Raw genomic sequence first — 26482 nt, 5'->3', positions numbered from 1 at the left:
GCTCACACCCAACTACAAACCCAAGGCACCTCCAGACTGGCCAATTAGCAGCATAGGGACCAAACCCTGCCCAGGGCACTAAGAAAAGGACAAAATGGGCAATTGCAGCTGACTAGACTGAAGGCATAAACAGCTCATTCACAAACTCATTCAGTATATACAGCACACATAACAGATACCCCTGAAGTGTCTAGTGAACAAAAGACTTGTTCAGTATATACAATGCACATAACAGACACCCCTGAAGTGCCTACTACAGGGCACCACAGGACCTCTTCCTCATAAGGCCACTACTTTCAAAATCAAGAGAGATAGATGTCTTTCTTAACACATAGAAACAAACACAGAGTGCTAGATAAAATGAGGAGACAGAGGAATATGTCCTAAATGAAAGAACAGGACAAAACCACAGCAAAAGAGCTAAATGAAATGGAAATAAGCAATATGCCTAATAAATAATTCAAAGTAATGATCATAAAGATACTTACTGGACTTGAGAAAAGAGTGGAAGATCTCAGTGACATCTTTAACAAAGATATGGAAAACATAAAAAAAAAAAGGAACCAATCAGAGATGAAGAACTCAATAATTGAAAGTAAAAATACACTAGAAGGAATCAATAGCAGATTAGAGGAAGTAGAAGAATGGATCAGCGACCAAGACAGAATTTAGGGAAAGCAACCAAGCTTAACAGCAAAAAGAAAAAAAAATAATAAAAAAGGAAATTAAGTTAAGGGAACTCAGTAACATCATCAAGCATAATAACATTTGTGTTATAAGAATCTCAGAAGAAGGTGTGCCTGGGTGGCTCAGTCAATGAAGTGTCTGCCTTCGGCTCAAGTCATGATCCCAGGGTCCTTGTATCCAGGCCCACAACAGGCTCCCTGCTCAGCAGAGATCCTGCTTCTCTCTCTGCCCCTCTTTGTGTTTTCTCTGTCTCTCTCTCAAATAAATAAATAAATAAAGACTTTAAAAAAAGAATCTCAGAAGAAGAGAGAGAAAAAGGGGCAGAAAACTTATTTGAATAAATAATAGCTGACAACTTCCAAAATCTGGGGAAGGAAACAGAAATCCAGATGCAGGATACACAGAGCACCCCCAACAAAATCAACCCAAGGGGGTCCACACCAAGACACATAATCATTAAAATGGCAAAAAGTAGTAATAAAGACAGAATTTTTAAAGCAGCAAGAGAAAAACAAAAACAAAAAGCAGTTGCATACCAGGGAAACCCCAGAAGGGTATCAACTGATTTTTAAGCAGAAACTTTACAGACCAGAAGAGAGTGGCATGATATATTCAAAGTGCTGAAGGAAAAAAGCCTGCAACCAAGAATATTTTATCCAGCAAGGCTATCATTCAGAATAGAAGGAGATAAAGAGTTTCCCAGACAAACAAAAGTTAAGGAAGTTCATCACCACTAAACCATACATACAAGAAACATTAAAGGGAATTCTTTGAGTGGAAATGAAAGGCCATAAACAGGAGTAAGAACATTAGGAAAGGACAAAATTTTACAGGTAAATGGAAATGTATTGAAAGTAGGTTAATCACTGATAAAACCAGTATGGAGGTTAAAGCACAAAAGCAGTCAAAATCAATTATATGTATAAAAAGCAGTCAAGGGATTCACAAAATAAAAGGATGTAAAATATGACATCATATACATAAAATGTGAGGTGGGAGTATAAAAATCGTGTCCTTTTAGAATGGGTGCAAACTTAAGCAACCATCAACTTAATATAGACTGCTATGTGCATAAGATGTTACATATAAACCTAATGGTAACCACAGATCGAAAACCTGTAACAGACAAAAAAATAAAGAGAAAGGAATCCAAGCATACCACTAAAGAAAGCCAGCAAATTGTCAGAGACAAGAGCAAGAGAAGAAAGGAACAGAGAACTACAAAAACAACCATAAAACAAGTAACAAAATGGCAATAAGTACATACCTATCAATAATTACTTTAAACATAAATGGAATAAATACTCCAAACAAAAGGCATGGAATAACTGAATGGATTAAAAAAAAGCAAGACCCATCTATATGCTGCCTACCAGAGACTCATTTCAGACCTAAACACACGGGCAGATTGAAAGTAAAAAGATAGAAAAACATTTACCATGCAAATGGAAACATAAAGAAAGCTCGGGTAGTAATATTATATCAGATAAATAGACTTTAAAACAAGGAGTGTAACAAAAGACAAAGAAAGACACTACCTCATGATAAAGAGAACAATCCAACAAAAGGTTATACGAATTATAAATATTTATGCACCTAACATGTGAGCACCTAACTACATAAAATAACTAATAACAGACATAAAGGAAGAAATTGACATTAATATGATAATAATAAGGGACTTTAACATCCCACTTACATCAATGGGTAGATTACCCAGACAGAAAATCAGCAAGGAAGCAGTGGCTTTGAATAACACATTGGACCAGATAGACTTAACAGATATGTTCAGAACATTCCATCTAAGAACAGCAGAATACACATTCTTTTAAAGTGCACATGGAAAATTCTCCAGAATAGATCACATTAGACCAAAAACAAGTCTCAATAAGTTCAAAAAAGACTGAAATCACATCTTGCATGTTCTCTGACTACAACAGTATGACCCCAGATATCAATCAATCACAAGAAAAAACCTGGAAAGAACACAAATACATGGAGGTTAAATACCGTGCTACCAATGAATGAATAAGTACAAAAAAATCCAAGAGGAAATAAAAAATACATGAAATGTCTTTCCATTTGTTTGTGTCATCTTCAATTTCTTTCATCAGTATTTTATAGCTTTCAGAGTATAGGTTTACATCTTCCTTGGTTAAATTTATTCTAAGATACTTTATTATTTTTGGCACAATTATAAATAGGACTGTTTTCTTAATTTCCATTTCTGCTAATTTCTTATTAGTGCATAGTAATGCAACAGATTTCTATATATTAATTTTGTATTCCATAACTATGCTGAATTCATTTATCAGTTCTAGTAGTTTTTTGGTGAAGTCTTTAGGGTTTTCTATATATAGTATCATTTTATCTGCAAACAGTGACAGTGTTACTGCTTTCTTTTTAATTTGGATGACTTTTATTTCTTTTCTTGTCCGATTGCTGTGGCTAGGACTTCCATTACTATGTTGAATAAAAATGTTGGAAGTGGAATTCTTTGTCTTGTTCTTGATATTAGAACAAAAGCTATCAGTTTTTAACCATTGATTATGATGTTACCTGTGGGTTTTTCTTATATGACCTTTATTATATTGACATATAAGATTACTAAGAGAGTAACAGGATCTCTGAGTTTATAACTGCAATGGAGGCAATATATAACTGATAGACTGATAATTTATTTTTATTTTTTTATTTTTTAAAAATATTTATTTATTTGGGAGAGAGAGAGAGAGAGAGAGAGCACAAGTGCAAGTGGGAGAATAGGCAGAGGGGGAGAATCTCAAGCAGACTCCCTGCTGAGCATGGAGCCTGACACATGGCTCAATCTCACGATCCATGAGATCATGACCTGAGCCAAAATTACAAGTTGGATGCTTAACCAAATGAGCCATCCAGGCAACCCGATAGACTGATAATTTAAATATAATCTATAGATATCTTCTCAGAATTTAATGGAAAGTCCTAATGACATCAAAATGATGACTGAAAGGATAAAAGATTGGAGGATAGATTGAGAACATTATGTACACACTCACACATGGAGACAAATAAAAATGAAAAACAATCCAAAATCTTTGGGATGAGGCAAAACTGTTATGAGAGGGGTGATTATAGCAATACAGGTCTACCTCAAGAAGTAAGAAAAACTCAAACATCCTAACCTTACATGAAAAAGAAATATTATTTCTGACTGGGTGGAGTGCTCTCAAATCTGAGAGAGAGCCTGTGGGCCACAGAATACTCTTTAATAAATCCTGTTTCTGCTTAAACTGGCAAAGCAATCTTGAAAAAGAAGAACAAAGCTTGAGATGTCATTGGCAGTTCAGATAAGAATAACAAATCAGTTGTGTCCAAGTAAAGAGCCCTCACTGATGCAGTGAGATTTACATTAAAACCTAGAAGCCACTTAGAACATCTATAATTCCTGTTACTAAGGTGATTCATGAGAATTCTGTGCTGTGTGGTTAATGCTATTCACCAAAATGTAGGACTTCCATCTTCAATAAACATAACAGGATTGTACTTTTCTTGCCAGGAGTTTTTGACTGGAAAACAGTATGGAGGTTTGTCAAAGAATGAAAAGTGGAATTACCATATGATCCAGGAATCCCACTACTAGGTATTCAACCAAAGGAAAAAACCCCACTAATTTAAAAAAGCACATGCACCCCTACATTTATTGCAGCGTTATTTATGATAGTCAAGATGTGGATGCAACCTGTGTCCATTGATAGATGAATGGGTAAAGAAGATGTTTTATATATACAGACAGATGTTTTATACACACACCACATACACAATGGAATGTCATTCAGCCATAAAAAGAATGAAGTCTTGCTATTTGCAATAACATGGATGGATCTAGAACGTATAATTCTAAGTGAAATAAGTCAATCAGAGAAAGACAAATAGCATATAATTTCAGTCATATGTGGAATTTAAGAAACCAAACAAATGAATAAGCAAAAGAGACAAAAAAACAAAAACCCACTCTTAAGTACAGAGAACAAACTGGTCAGTGCCATAGCGGAGGTTGGTGAAGAGTTGGGTGAAAAGATAAAAGGGGATTAAGAGTATATTTATCTTGATGAGCACTGAGAAATGTATCAGATTGTTGAGTCATTACACTGTATACCTGAAACTAATATAAAACTGTAGGTTATTTATACTTTAAAACATTTTTAAATAGGGGCACCTGACTAGCTCAGTTGGAAGAGCAGTCAACTCTTGATCTTGGGGTCATGGGTTCTAGCCCCACGTGGGGTGTAGAGATTACTTAAATAAATAAACTTTAAAAAAATTTAAATGTTAAAAAAAAAGTCAGCCTAAAATAATCCTTATACCAAAGAGACATATTTTGGGATGGAAAATTCTCCTCGCCTATATTATCATTCCATACAACCCAGGAGCATCTCAGAGAGTGACATTCTTAGAGGATGAACCTATGAAGGGAAATTTGAAGGCATATATTCACTATAGGAAAAGGCAGCATGATGACAGATTTTGCTTCCAAGGCTACATTGGCTTTGTTAACAATAAGAAGAGTCTCATAAACCCAGCTATAACTGAGAAATAGGATATTCTCTTGAGGTGTGTCCTTGCCTACCTTTCCGTGCCCTGTCTTCATACTGTAGGAAGATAACCTCCAGATGGGACTGAAAATCTGCCACAGATTCATCTTTCTTCTGCTTGAAGATTTGGATAACAGACCAATCAGTGTGGTTCAGAAAGATTCTGGGAATAGCTTTTTAAAGATCAGTTGGTTTTTTTTGACCTTTTTCTGTTTCATAAGGGGACCATGTTGGAGATTGAGGATCTCAAATATTACTCTGAGACTTATGCCATTCTGCTTCCCACATCTGTTTTTGGGCTTCAAGATCTGCCAGCTCAGGGTCATAGGCCACAGTGAAGACTCTAAGTTGTTCAGATAACTTTTAGGAATCTTCCCTGGGTTGAGGTAACTATGGCCCTTAGTTTAGTTTTTGACCAAGAAGTGAAAGATACCTGAAGGGCATCACCTGCAGCCTTGGGTGATCTTATTTTAAAAAGCAACTATTTGATAGTCCCCTCAGAGTGGAAAGGTAATTAAGACAGAGTAGTAGCACTCAGATAAAGAAGGTAGTACTCAGATAAAGAAGGATAAAGGGAAACAGTAGGAGTCACCACAGACTTACAGTCTTTTGTTTAGGGTACCTCTTGTATCTTTATTTTTTCATTAGCCTTTTACAATGAATCTTTCAATAAGCTATTTTAGAATCTTGAAGAGTTTTGGATGCTTCTGTATGCCAATTAAAATAGGCTTCTTGTTCTCTTTGTTTAAGAGCCCTTGCTTTCAAGTGCACTTCTTTAGTGCATTGACTAAATCCTTTGGAACTTGAGGATCCTATTTCTTTAGTTAAATCTTGTGTGTCTCATAATCAAATTAATATCTAGGAGGGCTCTGGGTTGGTGGTGTTTTATAGTGTGCCTTATTGCATGGAAATTTTCTCGAGGTTTGCCTGTGATTTAGTGTCAATCTAACCTGTTGTGTGACCAACTTATCCTATGATGGGAATCTTAAATTTATGTGATGAGTGCCTTAACAGGTTCCAAGTTCTTGACCCATGCCCACTAATTTTGCAGTCTGGTTACCGGGATTCTCATTAATGATAAATCTATTATTCCTTTACCTAATGTGCACATAGCAGAATGCAACAGTAACCAAGGAAATGGTACTGTGGACACCAGCAGTAACCAAAGAAATGATACTGTGGATTTGCCAAGGGCTAGGGACTAGATTTGCAAGTGGAACCATCTGCCAGCTCAAGCTGACCTGCTAAGCCCTGGACGGCTAAGGACTGGTGCTCTATTATCTTCTCAGTGGTGTAGATTGACCTGTTAACCTTGGACTGGAAATCCGATAAAAGCAACAAGTTCAGATGCAAAAAAAAAAAAAAAAAAAGGAGTTCAGATCCAAGAGGAATTTACCTATGGCTCTCTGATATGGTGAGAAAGAGAGAATGCAAAGGGTTCAGTGGGTATTAATGCCTATGTTCCTTATTATCTCTGAAACTTTGAATCCCACTGCTACCATCAAAACAATTAAGAAAATAAAATTCAAGTGTAAGTTTCAAAGACCTTATTGGCTTTATTAAGTGATTCCTGAATCAGGCAGCATCCAGCCTAACAGATAGAAAGGAGCTCTGAAGAGCTATACAAGGTAAGAGATTTTATAGGCAGAAGGAAGGAGGAAAAAGGAAGTAGTACTAAAGGCAAAAAAAGCAAATTAATTATTTAAAGGTTATTTTCCTGATAGAAGAATAGGCCTCAAAGAGACTCTATGGTAAAGTATCATTTAGCGGCCAGAGTGCTCTATGAGGCCTTTGAATGGAGTCAGGAGAGGTAGTTGAATACAGAAATAAGGCCTAGTCTCAGCTCAGCTATTATCAGCAAGGTGTTCTTGGGAAAGTCACCTTACTTCTCTGGATATCAATTCCCTGTTTTAAGATTTTACTTATTTATTTTATTTTAGAGAGAGAGAGAGAGGAAGGGCAAGCAGGGGGAGGGGCAGAGGGTGAGGGAATCTCAAGCCGACACCATGCTAAACATGGAGCCTAACACATGGCTTGATCTCATGTCCCTGAGATCATGACCAGAGCCGAAACTAAGAGTCAGACACTTAACTGACTGAGCCACCCAGGCGCCCCATAAGTTCTCTGATTTTTAATACAGAGATTGGATTAGAATGACTTCTAAGTCCTGTATAGTCCTGATGTTCCATCAAGTTTGTCTTCTCCCTTTCTAACATTTAGTGATCTGGTAAAGAAGTCTACATTTGTCCTGTATATAATCTGTTGTTATATTATGAACTTTGATTTTGTCTTCTTTCATTTTTTCAGACTAACAAATCATAGGTATTTTCACATATAGAAGCTATTTTACCTCTTATAGTATGCTAGTTACGTTATTCTCTCACCTTCTCCAAATTTGTTAAGTCATCTTTAAAATTTCTTGACCCAAAACTTCTTTTCACTGCCTTAGAGATAAGATGCATAGTGAAGAAACTAAAGGCAAACTTCCTGTTTCACAATTTGCTTCCTTTCTAAAAATGACTGGCATTATGTTGATTCTTTTAACCAAATAGCACCTTAGACTGATATTTTCAAGGCCTAATGATGTTCCTGTCTTTACTAAGAGATGAGTCATAGTCATTGTCCTATTAATAGAATATGGTTTATTTTTACCTCAGTAGGTTATGTTGCTTTTGTCCCTACTGAATCTTATCTGATTCTTTAATGCCTGACTGTAATGCACCATCCATAGATACTGTCCTTACTACCTCTTAGGTACTGCCATACTCTCAAGTAGAAAACAGAAGGAACAGAACTCCTTCCTCAAACTAAATGGTGCTTTTTCATTTTTCTTCCTACTTCATGCTTAGGAACATAAATTTCAGCAGTGTCTCTAGAGAGCCTCAGCCATTAACAAGATTATATCCCCCAGTGTAAGCTCTAGGGCTTAAACAGTGATGTATGCAAGATTAGTAAATGGTGCCTGCATTTCTGGAACTAGACTGGGGATTTTATATTGATGGCTTTGACACTGCAATGCAAAACTCATGAATCATAGATGATCCCTGTCCCTGTCCTGAATGCTCTCCTGCCACAGAGGTAAAACATATCTACACTAGAGAGTGGGAGGGATATCTGTAGCCAATGTGACTTCCCCTCTATGAGGTCAGTCTTAATATTCCCCTGATGGGTTTTCTACGGTTACTGAAGCATTGTCATCATACCCTTTGTCACTGTTTCCTCTATTCCTCTTTCAACATCCTTTTGTAATGTCAGTAGAAAAATAAGATTTAAATCTGTAATCTGCATTATATCCTTAAGTATGTTTTTAAAAAAGTACGGGGACAAGAATCCAGAGATGGGTGTGAAAGAAGAAATTCTCAAATCAATTGGCCCATTTTTAGCAAAAATAATTCGGCAGAGCACCTACATTGATCATGAGGCTTTCATCAATTTAGTAAATATTTAATGAGTCCTTAATAGGTTCTAAACAAGTTTCTATTTGAGCAGGCCAAAATAGTAACTCTTCTTTTTGGGGCTTACAAATTAGCCAAAAGGACAAATGTTAAATAAATAAATATAATTATATATAAAAAGAAAGTCAATTTTAAGAATTGAAGATATAGAGAAATTGAGGCAAGCAATAACAATAGAAAACTCATATTACCAACCATTTTGTATATATTAACTTTTTTTTTCTTAGAGAGGGAGAGAGAAGGAGAGAGAAAAAGATCGAGAGTAGAGGAGAGGGAGAGAGAGAGAATCTTAAGGAGGCTCCACACTCAGGGTGAAGCCCATCATGGGGCTCGATCTCACAACCCTGAGATCATGACCTGAGCCAAAATCAAGAGTCAGTTGCTTAGCTGACAGAACCACCCAGGCACCCATATATATATATATGTATTAAATTATATATATATATATATATATATATTAAATTTTAATCTTCATAACAACCCCATATGATTGGCTAGGATTGTCATAGCAAAATACCATAGCCTGCATGGTTTAAACCACAGATATTTATTTTCTCATTTAATTTAATTACCTCTTTAAAGATCCTATCTCTGAATGCAGTTACATTCTGTGGTACTGATGGTTAGGGCTCTAACATATGAATTTGGCAGCAGAAAACAATTCAGCCTATAATAAGTCCTGTGAGGTAGGTCCAGTGATTATCTCCACAGATGAGACTCCAAAAGGGAAAGTAACTTGCCTAGGATTTGAGCTCTAAGATCTATGCATTTAATCACCATGGTCATTTTTAAGAAAACAATTAGCTGAGGAATTTGGGAGATAAGTTATTAGAAATCAGTAAAACTGAGATATATCATACAGCCAAAAGCATGTATGGTATGGATTCAGATGGTCTGAACTGAAGTCCCTACTTTCCTACTGGTAAATTGTATAAGGTTAAGACCACACTGAGATTTTTTTAGCTCTTTCCCTCTCCCAAACCCCAATGCACTCTGCAATTTTCTATTCTATTTTGCTTCTTAAAACTCCTGGTGATAATCTGTTAAATTGATTTCTTGACACACTAATGCGTTGTGGGCCGCATTTGAAAAACACTGCATTATGTAGCTTTTGTGGCCAAATGTGAATTCTGCTCAATAATGATGTGAAGCTCAGAGTTTTGGTGTTCTACAGTCTTCAATTACCTAAAGAACTCCTACGAAGGAAGTTTCATTCTCTTAATGAAAATAACACATACAATATAACATTTTATTTTTCCTCTGCTGAGTGCTGCTCACCTGTCCTGCCCTCCAGTGTCTTGACTGATAAAGTGGACACACAGGAATTAAGAGCAAAGTGATTGGATGTCAGCTTTTTCATGACAGTCTCCTGAACATGGGTGAATGCTGCTGGGTTCTTACCTCCCATCATGGTTTGACCTTAACTTTCTTGGCAGAGGATGAAAACTGGAAGAATTGCAGACTTCTCAGATATCCACTGGTCCAAGTTTCTTTACTGGCCAAGTTAATGTATTAAAGGTCATTGCTCATAAGTTATCTTATTCCTTGGAGCTAATTCTTTCTTTTACTCTCTGCTCTTGGTTTTTGTGCCATGTATGTGCAGATGCAGACACACACACACACACACACACACACACACACACACACACACACACCCTTGCAAGGCTACAAGTGTTTATCCATTTGCTGTTATGAAGTATAAGTGCCCCTTGCCATACCCTACATGAGAAGCTTATAATTGTCCCAGTTTTTGTCCTGTAAGAAGCTGGTAGAAAATACTTACAGAATTTTTGCTTGAGTTAGGTAATTTGGGGAGGGTCTAAGGATACCATTAGCAAGTGAGGGTAATTCTATGATTAGATATCTCAATAGATGTTATCTAGAAGAAAAGGCTAAATCTAGGCTAAAGATGTAATTTGTAGGGGAGCCTGGGTGGCTCAGTCGGTTGAGTGGCTGCCTTCGGCTCAGGTCATGATCCCAGGACCCTGGGATTGAGTCCTGCATCGGGCTGCCTGCTCCGCGGGGAGCCTGCTTCTTCCCTGCCTGCCTCCTGCTTGTGCTCTCTGTCTCTGTCTCTCTCTTTCTCTCTTTGTCAAATAAATAAAATCTTAAAAAAAAAAAGATAATTTGTAAAGAAGCAGGAATCACTATAAGCCAGTGTCTTCCTCCGTTCAGGCTGCTGCAACAGAATACCATAACTTGGGTGGCTTAAACAATAGAAACTTACTTCTCACAGTTCTGGTGAATGGGAAGGGCCAAGATTCAGTGTCTGGTGAAAGCCTGCTTCCTGGTTCTTAGACAGCTGGGTCTCCTTACATGATGGAAAGGGCAAAGGAGCTCTCTAGGGTTGCTTTTATAAGAGCACTAATCTCATTCATGAGGGCTCCATCCTCATGATCTAATCACCTCCCAATTGCCCCCTCACTCCTAATACAATCACATTTGGGATTGGTTTTCAACGTTTGAATTGAAATAGACTACAGCAGAGGAGGGAATGTTTGGTCATTTTCGTGAGTTGGACAAATTTCATGTTTTTGTATATGTTCACACATGATTGCAGAGTGCTCTAGTTTTTGCCTTTACCTATCACACAGAGTGGCCTTGTCTGATGTTAATGTTCTATGACATTCTAGGCTCAATAGAACAGCAAATCCTAGCTGTGAGAGCCAGGTCAACTTTAAACAACTTTAAGACATAGTTGATAGTTTATGATTAAAAATGTTATAGGGGCACGTGGGGGGCACTGTGGTTAAGCATCTCTCTCTTGGTTTTGGCTCAGGTCCTGATCACAGTGTGATGAGATGGAGCCCCGCATCAGGCTCTGTGCTCAGTGCAGAGTCTACTTAAGTTTCTCTCCCCTTCTCCATCTGCCCCCTCCCCCCACCTCACGCTCATGCACATATGCGCTCTCTCTCCCTAAAATAGATAAAGAAAATAAAACAATATAAATATTATAAAATTGGGGTGCCTGGGTGGTTCAGTCGGTTGAGTGTTGGACTCTTGATTTCAGCTCAGGTCATGACCTCAGGGCTCTGAGATAGAGCCCTGCCTAGGGCTCTATGCTCAGTGGGGAGCCTACTTCAGATGCTCTCTCTCCCTTTGCCCTTCCCACACCCCCCCTGCACTTTCTCTCTCTCTAAAATGAGCAAATAAATCTTTAAAAAATATTGTAAAATTATAATGTACTAGTTGAGTTGTGCCCACCAAAAAACTAATTTTAATCTCTCAACATAGGTTTTCTATTTTAAGAAAATTTCCCAGAAATTTTCATCTCTAAGTTTATGCAGAATATTTATATTCAGAAAACCTGTTAGAGAAAACACTCTTTAAAAATTAAAATGGTTTGCCTTAAGAATAAAACAGGCCATGATGACTATTATAGTTTAACTACTGACATCATATTTTAATACTGAGTTAATATGCACAGACATAATGGTAAGATGTTCAAGATCTATATATATTATAATGTTTTTTGCCATACTTAGAAATAACTACTTGATACAGTGGCTTCAGCCTTCTTCTTATATCTTCCATAATACATCTTTCACACTGCTGAATTGTAAAGACCATTTATTTTGGATAATCTTTTTCAGTTACAGCCTACATATTTTTTTTGAGCACTTACTATAGGAAGAACATCATGCTAAACACTGCTGCCAAATTTCATGTTTCATATTTAAAACTGATTCAAAGTGCCTTCAGTTTTGGATTCCTTGCTTTAGTTACAGAGATATAGAGAGAAATACACAGACATCTGAAAATATTTCTCTGACAACAAAGCAGTGAATCTTAAACTGTTGGTGAACAGCAATCAGGAATCAGAATGATAAATACAGTTTTTTTCCCTTAGATGCTGATGAGTTTATAACAGCCTATTAAAAATGCTGCAATATGGCACCGCGACCCCCGCCCGTCTGTGCACATGGCACTGCGAGCGGTGCGGAGCGTGCGGGCTGCGGCCTGCAGTCTGCGCTTCGCCTCCGCTCCCGCCGCACCCCGCCTGACGCGGCCCTGGGGGCTGAGGGCGGGCGCCGTCCGGACACTGCGCACCGGCTCCGCTCTGCTCTCCGTGCGTAAATTCACAGACAAACATGAATGGATCACAACAGAAAATGGTATTGGAACAGTGGGAATCAGCAATTTTGCACAGGAAGCTCTGGGAGATGTTGTTTACTGTAGTCTGCCTGAAGTTGGGACAAAACTGAACAAACAAGATGAGTTTGGTGCTTTGGAAAGGGTGAAAGCTGCTAGTGAACTCTATTCTCTATCAGGAGAAGTAACTGAAATTAATGAAGCTCTTGCAGAAAATCCAGGACTTGTCAACAAATCTTGTTATGAAGATGGTTGGCTGATCAAGATAGCACTCAGTAATCCTTCAGAACTGGATGAATTAATGAGTGAAGAAGCATATGAGAAATAGTAAAATCTATTGAGAAGTGAAAATGGAACCCCTAAATAGTGTGAAACAACTTAATCTAGCATAGTTGTCTTAAATTAGTGGTACGCAGAAGATTTAAAATAGCAACTATTAGCAATACCAGTGGAGAAAGAAACTACTTGCAACAATGCTAATGGAAGAAAATACCCCTTAACTTTATAATGATTGCAGAAAAACACAATATGCATCTGTTTTGCAACACCCTCTGATTTTTATGCTCCAGTTATAATATTCAGAAGCCCGAAATTATCTTTGGTTAAAAACTAGTTATAAAAATTATGTAATTCGAGGATGACATTGTTACCTTAAACCTTAAGCTTACATCTATCCCTGGATGGGGGTCAAAATGCTTAAATAATCTTTCCATTGGAAATAACTGGCAGTAGAGAAAGGTTTGTTAGTTGTATGTGTCAGATAAAGAACAATACTACCTTAATTTTGCAATATACTGCACTTGCTGGTGCTATTTTTATACAATGAACCAACAGCCTTGCAGGAAGATAGTTTAAAAATCAAACATTCAACTTCTTTGTTAAAAAAATGCTGCAATACTCATATTTTACCTTCTTTTCTTCCAAAAATCTTAAAAAAGTCATAAATGCCACAAAAATTTTACTTCTGGAAGAGCCTCCTGGTGACGAGATGTGGATGTTCTGGAAAGAATAAATCACCTGTTGTGACCTTGGTGGCCAGTCAGTGGACAGGTTCTGGTGGAGGTTCCAGCCAGCAAAAATCAAAGAGTTCCTCAGCTCTGCTAATGGCCAATGTGACTCTCAGCAAATGCTATCCACAGTAAGTTTTATATCCTCAAAGTAAATTCCAAGCACAATATATAGTAAGTTCAAAAGAAACATTGTTGGAAATGAAATTTAAAATAATATCATTCAGTAACTTTTTCTTGGAATCATAGAAATTTTGATATGGAGGAAACAATGTCATTACTACTGTAATAAGATAAATGTCATTTATTAAATCAATCTTGTATCATGTGCACATTACTTAGTGAATTTTAGCACTTGCTACTCAGTGTTTAGTGTAAAAGGATTTAAGGAAACTGAAATCGTCAGATATTAAAAACAAAGTATAGTAAATGGTAGAGCTGGGGCTACAAAGCAGATGTTTGACTCCAAAGCTTACGAGGTTAATCATAGCAATAAAGTTTAATATTGATGAGTGCCTACTATAAGCCAGGCACTGTTCTAATGCTTTATGTATATTTTATCATTGAATCCTCACAACAACCCTGAGAGATAGATACTATTTCACAGGCACCTAGAGGTTGAGCATGACTGGCCCCAGAACCATGGAATTAGCAACCAGCTTGTTATCATGCCTCACTCTTTGGTTGAATAATAAAGTTAGCTTTAAGGAGTTTTATTTAGTCTAGCCCCACAACTGATGCCTGAAATCTTCCTCTAACTGCCTTTCTGAGAGAATGTCTAGCAGGTGAGTAAATTACAACTTCCCAAAGGAAATTATTCATACATCGCTGGAATATTTGTCTTCCTTGAGTTTATACCCATTGGTCAGAGTTTTACCTCTCAGGACAATATAAAGTCTCCTGCTCCGATTTTACAACTGAATATGGAGTTGAGCTTTTTTCTTTTCCCAGATGGCTTACTGATGTTTGGAGCCAAAGGTGAATTTAAGTGTCTTTAGCACATTTATATTAACTTAAGATTTGTAAGCTTCCTCTTTGCTTTGTGTAATCTATTGATCTTTTACTTTAGGTTATATTTATATTTTTTAAGAAATTTAAAATGTTCCACTCAAAAAATATTTCATTATAAAGACCTTCAAAACGTACAGTAAGCCTAAATATATCAATAACTTAAAGTTAATAATTATCAAAGTTTTGCCACATCTGCTTTATCCATCCATTTTTCCTTTTCTTTCCTATTGCTTAAGTATTTCAAAGCAAATAATAGACATTTTGTTATTTCAGTCCTACATATTAAATTATAGATATTTCTGTACATAACCACAATGTGTTCTTTCCATTTTGAAAAGGTGAAGCTGATTTTAGAAAAGATTGCTTCTAAGTTGCTTAAACTCCAGACTTCGGGAGGAAGATCAGCTTAAATACTTCTAAAAGTTGTATCCTGGTTTTAAGAATTTTTTAGTAGTTTTTTTACATTTCTTTTTCATTTCTAAGTGAATCAACGGCTTAGAAATCTTATTATTGAGTACTGATTGAATCACCCCCTCCTATTTTTTTACATTGAAATTGTAAGAAGAACATAGGATTTTTAGAGCTGTATATCATTTGTAAACAGCTTCCTTATCTTCTGAATGACTAATATGAAAGAAAGTTTTAAATAGCTCGTGGTTCACCACAGGAAGTGTAGGGCACAAAGTTAATTGTGTAAAATATTACACACATTTTCACCAAAAAAAGGGAACAAACAGAAAAGAAACACAGTGAGCTTCTAACTTATATTATTCTAACTTCCAGGTCCGATAGTTTTCTTCCAGAAGTTCAGTTTGGGGCATTTTCTTAAATTTTACAAATTTGTTTTAGTCTTTCCTAATGTGTCATTTCCTTTCGTTGTTAAAATAATGAGAAGTCTATGCTACAGAAGAGTTTTAATGAATAACAACAACAAACAGAAGAGATAATATCACCCACAAATGCCTATATCCCAAAATAACTAGATGTCAATGCTATATAATAGATATAAGTAGATATTTTTTAAAGATTTATTTATTTAATTTAGAAAGCGAGAGAGCGAGAGTGTGTGCACACATGAGCAGGAGGAAGGGCAGGGGGAGAGGGAGAGAGAATCTCAAGCAGACTTTGTGCTGAGTGCGGAACCTGATACGGGGTCAGTGCCACGACCCTGAGAGATCATGACCTGAGATGAAGCCAAGAGTCTGATGCTTAACTGACTGAGCCAACAAGGTGCCCCAGATATAAATGGATTTTAATAATATATTTTTTACACCTTAACATCATATTATGCGGTGTTTTACATATACTATTCCAACTTATACTTCTACCATGATATTGTCTAATCATTTAAAAACTTCTTGGATATTAGTTTTTTTCTTTTATTTGCTATCAGACATACTATAATGTTTTAAAAATCTTTATTGAGATGTAAGTCACATACTGTACAATTCATCCATTTAAAATGTGTAATACAGTGGTTTTTAGAATATTTATGAGTATGTGCAACCATTACCACAGTCAATTTTAGAACATTTTCATCATAAGAGATGAAAATTCACCCATCTCATTCCCTCCCTGCCCCCCAACCCTAAGCAACCACCACTACTCTACCTGATCTTTGAGACTGGCTTCTTTCAATTAGTATGTTTTCAAGGATCATCCTTGGTGTAGCATGTCTTAGAACTTTATTCCATTGGATATACCCCTTTTTATTTATCCATTTATAAGTTGATGGTATAATGTTTGAAAATGCATAATCTTATACTTATATCTTTGCATTACTATTATTATTATTTGATATGTGAAGTTACTTGAATAAAGGGTATCAGTTTTCTCAGGGCTCTTAACACAAACTGTCAAGTATCCTCAAGGTTATAGAAGAAACCTGATATCTCAATTGATGGTTCAATTTGCATTTTGCATTTCTTTGATTATTTAGGAGGATAAGTGATTGTTTATGTTCTCTGATTCAAATTCTATGAATTTTAGTGTATTTTGCCTAATTTTATCTTGTGATGCCATTTTTTTTATTGGTCACAAGAGTTCTTTACAAAATGAGGATCTTGCCTTGGCACGTATGCTGCTCTTTTTTTTTTAAGAATTAATTAATTAGGGGCACTTGGGTGGTCAGTCGTTGGGCGTCTGCCTTTGGCTCAGGTCACGATCCCAGGATCCTGGGATCGAGCCCCACATCGGGCTCCCTGCTCCGCGGGAAGCCTGCTTCTCCCTCTCCCACTCCCCCTGCTTGTGTTCCCTCTCTCGCTGTGTCTCTCTCTGTCAAATAAATAAATAAAATCTTTTAAAAAAAGGAATTAATTAATTAATTAATTTAAGAGAGAAAGAGAACACAAGCAGGGATGGGGCAGAGGGAAAATGGGTCCGGAGCTTGATCTCAGGACCCTGGGATCATGACCTGAGTCAAACACAGTCGCTTAACCAACTGAGCCACCCAGGCGCCCCTGCAAATATGCTGTTCTGTATTTATGTGTAGATCTTGTTCATTCTCCAGTTCTCAGTGTAATTGCCATTTCTCTCAGCTAGCCTCTCTAGACTCCTCAGTTCAGGTTAAGTACTCCCTACTCTGTTCTGTCTTGCATCATCATATGGGAATTGTTCAGTTGACCTTTTTGCCTGTTTGTACAGAGCAACTGGAGAGTCCCCACATAGGGCTATACCTGCATTTTGCCCAGGGGCAGCAAATGAGAAGAGCCAGGAGAGCTTGAAATCCAGCCCTTCTTAATTCCACAATTTGCCAACAGGGGGCACCTTTTTTCTCCAGTTTCCCCTGAGATACCCTGTGGTAGCAGCAACCCTGGAGACCAAGTCTATGTTGTTAGTCATTGCATTTTCAATTCCTACACATTGTTGGCTCAAGTTAATACATTGTTGAAGAAGAGAAAAGAAAAAAAGGACATTACCCTCTTACCCACCATATATTTTACAAATATATTTTCTCTGTCTGTTGCCAAATAAAATTCTAGTGTATTTTTGTGTACAGGATTTAAAAAAATTAAAGATTCAATTAAATGTAATATTCCTTTCTATAGTAGACTTAAAAAATATATATACATATATATGTATTTCTGCATTTTAAATTTTTACATTATAGCTCCATAATCCATTTGGAATTTATTGTGATATACATTGTAAGAAATAAACTTGATACTCTCCTTCAATAATTTTAATTTCTTCAGAACTATTTAATAGTCCATTTCTTCCCTACTGATTCACGATGTTTCCCTGATTACTTCTAAACTCTCATATACACTAAGCTCTCTATTGTTTATTTATTTATTTATTTGAGAGAGAGAGAGCATGAGTGAGGAGGGGCAGAGCGAGAGGGAGGGAGAAAATCTTAAGCAGGCTGCATGCCCAGCAAAGAGCCTGTTGTGGGGCTCAATTACATGACCCTGAGATCATGACCTTAAATGAAATTAAGAATGGGTATTTTAACAGACTGAGTCACCCAGGTGCCCCACTAAGCTCTCTTTTGAATCAATTGTCTCATTGTCTAACAATATTTGCAATGATTTTCTACTCTTCTATTATTTTTGCCTTATAATATACTTTAATGTCTAATAAGACAAATCTCCCATAATTTCCTTTTTTCAAATTTTTCTTAGTTTTTTTCTCACAAACTTATTTTTCTAGTGCTTTTAGAAACATGTTTAATTCCACTAATGGAATAAAACCAATGACATTTTGATTGAGATTATATTTGTAAATTCATTTGGGTTGAATTAATATCTTCACAGATCTTTATTATTTAATTTTTTTATTCAGAAACAAAAACATTTACTCCAATCTCATCATCTATTTTAGTAATTTTAACGGTCTTTTCTGAGTGTGTGTATGTGTATTTGTGTATTTAATAGACCCTGTACACATTTCTTGTTAGAGCAATCTGGGTTTTTTGGGTTTTTTGGATTTTTTCCATTTATTGTTTCATTGCTATTTATCTAAACTTTTTTTCCTTTTTTTTTTTTAAAGATTTTATTTATTTATTTGAGAGAGAGAGAATGAGAGATAGAGAGCACGAGAGGGAAGAGGGTCAGAGGGAGAAGCAGACTCCCTGCTGAGCAGGGAGCCCGATGTGGGACTCGATCCCGGGACTCCAGGATCATGACCTGAGCCGAAGGCAGTCGCTTAACCAACTGAGCCACCCAGGCGCCCTAAACTTTTTTTCCTATTGTGTTTACAAAGTCTTTACTGTTGTACTATAAACTAATTTTTAACATAAACCTTTAATTTCATCTCTTAATAAACTCTTAGTAATTTTAAGAGATTTGTGATCACTCACTTAGATTTCTAGACTCATGAATATATTACTTGCAAATAATGAAACTCAAATAGTTACTTTTTTGTTGTTTCTGTTTATCTTACGCTTTCTCCAAAATTTACAAAAGAATGTTAAATGATGCTGTTTTCCTCATTAGACATCAAAGTATGCTTCTGATAGCAAATAATAAGGGATTCTGAGTTCCCTGAGAGTCTGTTCTCTTTTTTCCTTTTTTGAATCTTCAGCACCCATTACAATACCTACAATAAGGGAGGTGCACTATAAAAAAGTTTTATCAACAAGCTTGTTTAAATAAATAGGAATGTCTCTTTGGGTAAATACCTGGTAGTGCAATTGCTAGATCATAAGGTAGTTCTGCTTTTAACTTTCTGAGGAACCTCCATGCTGTTTTACAGAGTGGCTGCACCAGTTTGCATTCCTACCAACAGTGTAAGAGGGTTCCCCTTTCTCCACATTCTTGTCAACAGCTGTTGTTTCTTGTGTTGTTGATTTTAGTCATTCTGACAAGTGTGAGTTGATGTCTCATTGCAGTTTTGATTTGCATTTCCCTGGTGATCAGTGATGTTGAGCATCTTTTCATATGTCTCTTGGCCATCTGTACGTTTCTTTGGAAAAATGTCTGTTCATGTTTTCTGCCTATTTTTAATTGGCTTATTTGTTTTTTGGGTGTTGAGTTGTATCAGTTCTTTATATATTTAGATATTAGCTTTTTAACAGATATGTCATTTGCAGATATCTTCTCCTATTCTAAGTTGCCTTTTAGTTTTGTTGATTGTTTCCTTTGCTGTGCAGAAGCTTTTTATTTTGATGAAACAGCCCGTGTCCATTGACTGATGAATGGTTGAAGAAGAGGTGGTATATATACACAATGGAATATTACTCAGCCATAAAAAACAATGAAATCTCTGCCATTTGCAATGATATGGATGGATCTAGAGAGTATAATGCTAAGCAAAATAAGTCAGTCAGAGAGAGACAAATACCACACGATTTCACTCATATGTAGAATTTAAAACAAAACAAATAAGCAAAAGGAAAAAAAAAGAGAGGCAGACCAAGAAACAGACTCTTAGCTATAGAGAACAATCTGATGGTTACCAGAGGGGAGGTGGGTGGGGGAGTGGGGGAAATAGGTGATGGGGAGTAAGGAGTGCACTTGCTGTGATGAGCACCGGGTGTTGTGTGGAAGTGTTGAATCACTATGTTGTACAACTGAAACTAATATTACACTGTACATTAACTAACTGGAATTTAAATAGAAACTTAAATAAACAAATAAATAAATAAATAGGAATGTCTCTAAGGTTTCCCTATTGATTATGATCCACACTAAGGATACATATTTCTATTCCCAAATTTATGAGTTTGTTTTTTTAAGTGATGTTTAGTAAAGTGCTTCCTAATTATAAGAGTAGGAATTGCCAATACTGCTTAGTTAAATGTTTCTAAAATATTGGTAATCTGCTTGTTCTTTTTTAGTATAAACTTTACAGTTGGGGCACCTGGGTAGCTCAGGCAGTTAAATGTTCAGCTCCCGATTTCAGCTCAGGTCATGAGATTCAGCCTTGCGATGGGCTCCGCTCTCAGTAGGGAGTCTGCTCGAGATTCTTGCCTTCTCCCTCTGCACCTCCCCACTTTGCTCTCTCTCTCTCTCTTTAGAAGAAAGCAAATAAATTTTAAAAAAACTTTACTGTAAGAGTTATGCCAATAAAAAGAAATCTAGGTGCCTATTCATACAAGTATGCTTTGTTTATGATGTTTTCAGTCTTCAATAATGTAATCTATACTAATATGAATGTAAAGAATTATATGCCTTTGCCAAATGACATAGGAATATAAACCTTAGTTTTTCTTGGAACTATGCCAGGCTTATATAAATAAACAATGACCACAACCATTTTAAGCATATTTTAGATATTATTCTGGATGTTTTACCCATGTTATTTTTTGTTACTGTTAATTTCATCAAAGGACTGTGGACGAATACCTTTTGAGGTTTTTAAGTATTTTTTAAATGTCACCAGTAGATCCATTTTTGTAAAACTGTCTTCAAAAACTTCAGGTAAATGATAATTTCCAGGTAAATGATAATCTCCAAACCTATGTATTTTAGTCAGATATAGTACAGATGAGCATTGTGACTAGTATGTTATTTTGTGATCTTTCTTTACATCCTTAGTCTCAAGAAATTTCTTGGGTTTGGTTTAATCAAGAGCTCTGTATTTTAATTCAGCTTTATAGAATGCTCCTTTTTAATAAAACTCAGACGTTAATGATATTCTAATATAATTATTTCTATACAGCATTCATCTCTTAATTTAAGTCTATCTTAGCAGTTTCTTTGCTTGCTTTTCTATAAACCCCTGGCTTCCATTTGTTTTGCCCAGGTGTTCTAAAGCCTATGACTTTGTTGGAATGAAAGATCTTTTCCCCCTTTTTCCCCAGTGCTTATTAATGTAAGAGATTACAGTGATGCTTTCCTCAAACTCTGGCTTTAAATGGATCTCCCGTGAGGAGAGTCACAGTGAAGTCACAAGTAATTGTGGTTGGAAGCTGCACTTTTGGATCACACAGCAGAGCTGGATCATTAAGCATTCAGTCTTGTCTCTTACCCTGGAAGATGGCCAGAGTGTGTGATGGCTCCCACCTCAGTGATACATCTGAAATCAAAGAGTAGCTAAGTTATGTCAGTGACCCCAACAAAACTGTAAACTTACTGCTTTCAAAACTGTAAACTTACTAGCTACTCTTTGATTTCAGATGTATCACTGAGGTGGGAGCCATCACACACTCTGGCCATCTTCCAGGGTAAGAGACAAGATTGAATGCTTAATGATCTAGCTCTGCTGTGTGATGCAAACATATAAAACATCTATGTCCATAACATATAAAACATCTATGTCCACACAGGCCCCTCACACGGGCTGCCTCGTCTGCTCCCAGAAGTCCAGACCATGTGTTAGTGGATATTAGGCATGATTGCGTAGCATAGGCCTATGTGATGAAGACCTGGTGGATGGCACTGCTGTACATTACAGAGCAGGGAAAATATGGTATTTACATAAACTCTTTAGCAGTCCACATCATGGATCCCAGATAGGATTCACCCAAGCTGGTAAAGTTCAAATGTAACAAAGTATTAGATAAATTATCAAGCTAAACGAACACAAAACCATTATCACCTTGTGAGTTAATTTTACTCTCTAGCTGGCTAGGATACTATTGTGGAGGTTGACCTTTTTTTTTTTTCTTTTTTTCCCCCAGTTTGCTTCTTGCCACTCAGGAGGTTTGAGGTCTCTGTTTGCATCCCTTGTGTGCTCTCAAACATTTGGAACTTTCTTTAAATTTTAAGCTACAATTCTGTTGCACGCTGTGAATATAAACTCAGCTGCAAATCATGGCTTGTTTATCCAACTGCCTTGAGCAGGTAGAGCATTCATTGGAATCTTTCCAGCCCTTGGAAAATGGAAATTTTTGGTGATGGGTAAGGCGACACTCCTTGCATTTTAACCAGTGACTTGAAAGTTAATGTTTAAGCTGTCTTCAACTTTTCAAGTGCTGGTGACACAGTTGGAAGAAGATTTAAACAGATATGACCACGTCAGATTTTCACTGTAGGAGGGCTTATATTATGCTGCTCTGAAACAAAGCACCCACCAGTGCTGAGCCCTGTGTTGCCTGGGCCTGTGTCGTTCTGCATGGGTGGTAAGGCTTCTGCCTAGTTTAGTACATCAGTTAATCTGGTTAGTTTTTTAGTGGAAGATTATTTTCAGAACCAAAATATTAAAAGGTGATGACAAACCTAAATTGAAAGTAGAAGCAGTTTTTCCCTTCCTTATTTTACACAGAAGCAGACCTGAGCTGCTGCAATCTTGGGGATGTTCAATATTGCGACAAAGGAAGCAAAACCAAGATGAAGGAATCCTGTGCAAGGAGGGGCCCTTTTCAGGTCATAGCCAGATTACAAACTGCCCTTTTCTGGTGAAAACCACCTGTGACTCATAAAACTTCCATCAATGTTTACTGCACAGCGCAGCTGGGAGAGAAGTGGAGATACAAACCAGCAAATCTGCAAATCAGAGAGGCTTTTCTGGCTGCATCAGTTGCCGTAGCCACTTAGGGGTACAAAATGCAATGGAAGAAAGAAAACCTCCTTAGAAACCTGATGAAAATATGTACTAGATATGAAAAGTTTGAGAAATCACTTGGAAGCCCAAGTCCCTTCACACTGCTTTCAAAGCCATTAGTGACCTCTCTGGGCTCCTTTCTCGCAGCTCCCCACCCGGAGCTCCATGTTGTCTCGCCTTCTGAGCACCATACGGGACTCACTGCTCTCTCTCCCATGTAAGCCTGTTCCAGGAGGAACATTCTCATGTCTGCTCCCTAAGCCTGACTTAAATGGTCTCCTATCTCTCCCCTAACCTATCTTGCTCTATCATTATTCTTAGCACTCTGTACTTAATTCCATTTACTAGTTTACCCTGACGCTAGGCTGCAAGCCCTGGCCCCCGCACCCTGTTCACCATTCTGTCCCAAACGCCTGGCGCTTAGAAGTTCTTCAGTAAATATTTGTTGAATGAATGAGTTCATTGCAGATGCATTAAGGAATTTTTGCCTTTAAAATTTAAAAAATAATAGCAGGACCAGTCTCGGATGGCACACTCGAGTGTGCAAACATTATGACTGTCTTTATGTTCTTTAAATCAATTGAATTCTAATTCCAAACTCTAGTTCTACCAGATGGCAGGAAATTCAATCTCTGTGATTTAGGGGCTGGATCCTTCCCTCTGATTGCACAGAATCAGAGAGGTTTCTATGTGATCCAGGAAATGGCAGAAAGACCTCTGGGGTCCTTTTGGTGCTACTCCTAGCCCAAGCCTGCAGAAGTCCTGCTGATCCCTGCTCTTGGACTCCGAAGGGGTTCAGGAATCTGAGCTGCTCCTAGGAGTCTCCTGACCAGAGCCCAGCTCTCCTGGTCACTCCTGGAGGGAATTTACTTTGAAGCCTGATCACTGCTCTCTCTCCCTCCTCCCCTGCCCCCCCCCCCCCAGCTCTGGCTCCCTCACCCTTCACTTTTGACATTTTTTTAAATCTTAGGGAAATCTTACTTACCCTACTCCCTTTCCCCTCCCCCCCCCACAAATAACACCTCACTTCCATTAGCATTTAGCTTAATATTTTAAAATAGGACAGGCCTTAGAATAACAAAAACTGGGAAGGAATCTTCTCTCTGAGCCCATAAATCTTAGGCAAGAAACACAAAGAGCATAAATAACCAGTTAGAAATGGGAAGTGGAAGGAAAAATACTGAGAGCAAAAATCCAACATAATTTCCAACAATGATGACAATTACAACATCTTGCTACCTCTTGACTTACCTAGGTAATAATTTGGGCCAGATGACCCAGGATGTAAATAATCCTGTTTAGATACAGGATTCATAAATAATGCAGATGGGCAAAGAAGATCAGAACTATTTCCCTCAAGTACCAGCTAAGGGGGGCACCAATTTCTAGAAACGAACATCTGGAAATTAAAACCCCAAACACACTGTGCTGTATTTAGTTTTTTCCTCTCTTTTCCCTTTCTTATATATATGATATACATGTATATATACATGTATCATACACAGGCATAAATAATAAATTAAATATAATTATAAATTATTTATATCGTGTATTATGTGGTATATATACCATATATCAATATACAATTATAGACTATATAATAAACATGCAATGTGTACTATATGTTATTACATATTATATACACATAAATATATACATATGCATGCATTTAAAAGCTTACATGTAATAAACACGTACATATGTAATAAGCTTAAGAATGATCATTATAAGAGGAAAAAAGAACTATGGAAAAAGGGTTATTTCAAAGGTAGTGGGACAAAATTTAGAGGTGTGAGATATTTCAGAGAACAGTGCAGAATCTGTCATGTGGACTGGTCTTTAGACTGAAGCATAAGACAAGAGGACTACAGAAATCAGGTAAATAAAAACTAAAGTCACAATACCATGATATCATTTATCCAGTATTCGCTGCATCCTGAGGGCATCAACAGCTTTGGTATCAGGAGAATTTGGCCACAGTCAAAGGACATGCCTCCCACTTTGGAGGGACTAGAGATGGTCTCCTTGGCTCAGGCAGAGTCCCAAAACTGTGGCCCACAGTATCCTCAGTCATGTGGTCAGCATTAGTCCTCTTGCTTTTGCTATATCAGAAACAGGGGCAATTCCTTCTTCACTTAATATTTATTGACTGTCTTCATGAATTAAGGAACTTGACTAAACTCTGGGGATTCAAGAGTGAGGAAAAACTCATGGAGTATTATGGAGTTTATAGTCCAGTCAATGAAGAGTTGAAAAAAAAAAAGAGTTAAATCCTGCTTGGTAGTCCAAGTAATACACTGAGGGACACATGAGGTAAATATCTTGGGGACCCCAGGCATATTTGGAAGAATATGGGGGACAGTTCCTGAACACTGCTATTTGCCTGCTGTGAGTCTCTGTGGATTCCTAGTCTGAAGTGGCCAACAGAATGTGGGTTATATTTTATGATGTGTAGGAATCCAAATTTCGATCTTGAGTTTTAGAACAAGTCTCATTTTGTTGTCTCTAAGTCATGAGTTAAAGTCAAAGAGACTCTTATCTGAGGTTTTGATGTGTTCTTAGCCAAAGAAAATTTTAATGATTGCAATTATGATCTGGACCCCAAACCTGCCACGTTGTTTGGTATTACTTTTCTGTCTGTACAGAGTCCTTCCTGGTGAGAACTATCTCCAAGTTACAAAACTATGTGTTTGAATACCAGCTTCCCCTCTTACTTAGACAATGTGTAACTTCTCTAACTCTATTTCTTAAAAAATAGGAGTAATAGCTGCCTCTTAGTGATGTTGAACTTAAACATGTCATATATGTAAAAAGTCTTGAGTAAAGTAGGATTTGTAGGTGCTCAGTAAATTTTATTTCCCTTCATTTCCAACTGCCATCCCTCTTTTAATTTCCTACGTAGCCATCTAAACTGTAGAAAGAAATCCTTCCAGCCCTACATAATCGTTGCTGAACACTGAAGAAAATGGCTTTAAGCTCTACCCAGGATGTTTCCATAATGTCCCTGAGCCAGAAGTATGAAGAAATATCACATACTAGAAAATCACTCACTCACATAGTTCTACATTTGCAAGGTGTGGTTTCTCTTCTGTTTCTTGTTTCTGCTGTAGCAAGTGCTTTGGGCATTAAGATGTTAGTCTTTTAAAATTTTTTTACTCCTCTTTAGGGTCATTTATAGACAGAATGTGTGTGTGTGTGTGTGTGTGTGTGTGTGTGTGTGTGTGTGTGT

The 26482-nt window shown here is 37.1% G+C and overlaps 1 protein-coding gene and 1 long non-coding RNA gene across 2 annotated transcripts in view; one reads left to right on the top strand and one right to left on the bottom strand.

The window, feature by feature from the left end:
• The window catches only part of LOC112829873 (uncharacterized), a 95902-nt gene that overhangs the window by 58345 nt on the left and 11075 nt on the right, over positions 1-26482 (bottom strand). The window lies entirely within an intron of this gene.
• Positions 12639-13136, top strand: LOC112829905 (glycine cleavage system H protein, mitochondrial-like). The gene has a single exon (XM_025879543.1). The coding sequence runs from the start codon at positions 12639-12641 to the stop codon at positions 13134-13136; it is 498 nt and encodes a 165-aa protein (XP_025735328.1).

The sequence above is a fragment of the Callorhinus ursinus genome, unplaced genomic scaffold (assembly GCF_003265705.2).
Source record: "Callorhinus ursinus isolate GAN/ISIS: 27379988/994484 unplaced genomic scaffold, GSC_fseal_2.0 scaffold27, whole genome shotgun sequence".
NCBI lineage: Eukaryota > Metazoa > Chordata > Mammalia > Carnivora > Otariidae > Callorhinus > Callorhinus ursinus.
This window is presented reverse-complemented; position numbering and strand designations above follow the sequence as displayed.

Coding starts and splice junctions, on each gene's coding strand:
- LOC112829905 (XM_025879543.1), top strand. CDS start 12,639: ATGGCACTGCGAGCGGTGCGGAGCGTGCGGGCTGCGGCCTGCAGTCTG.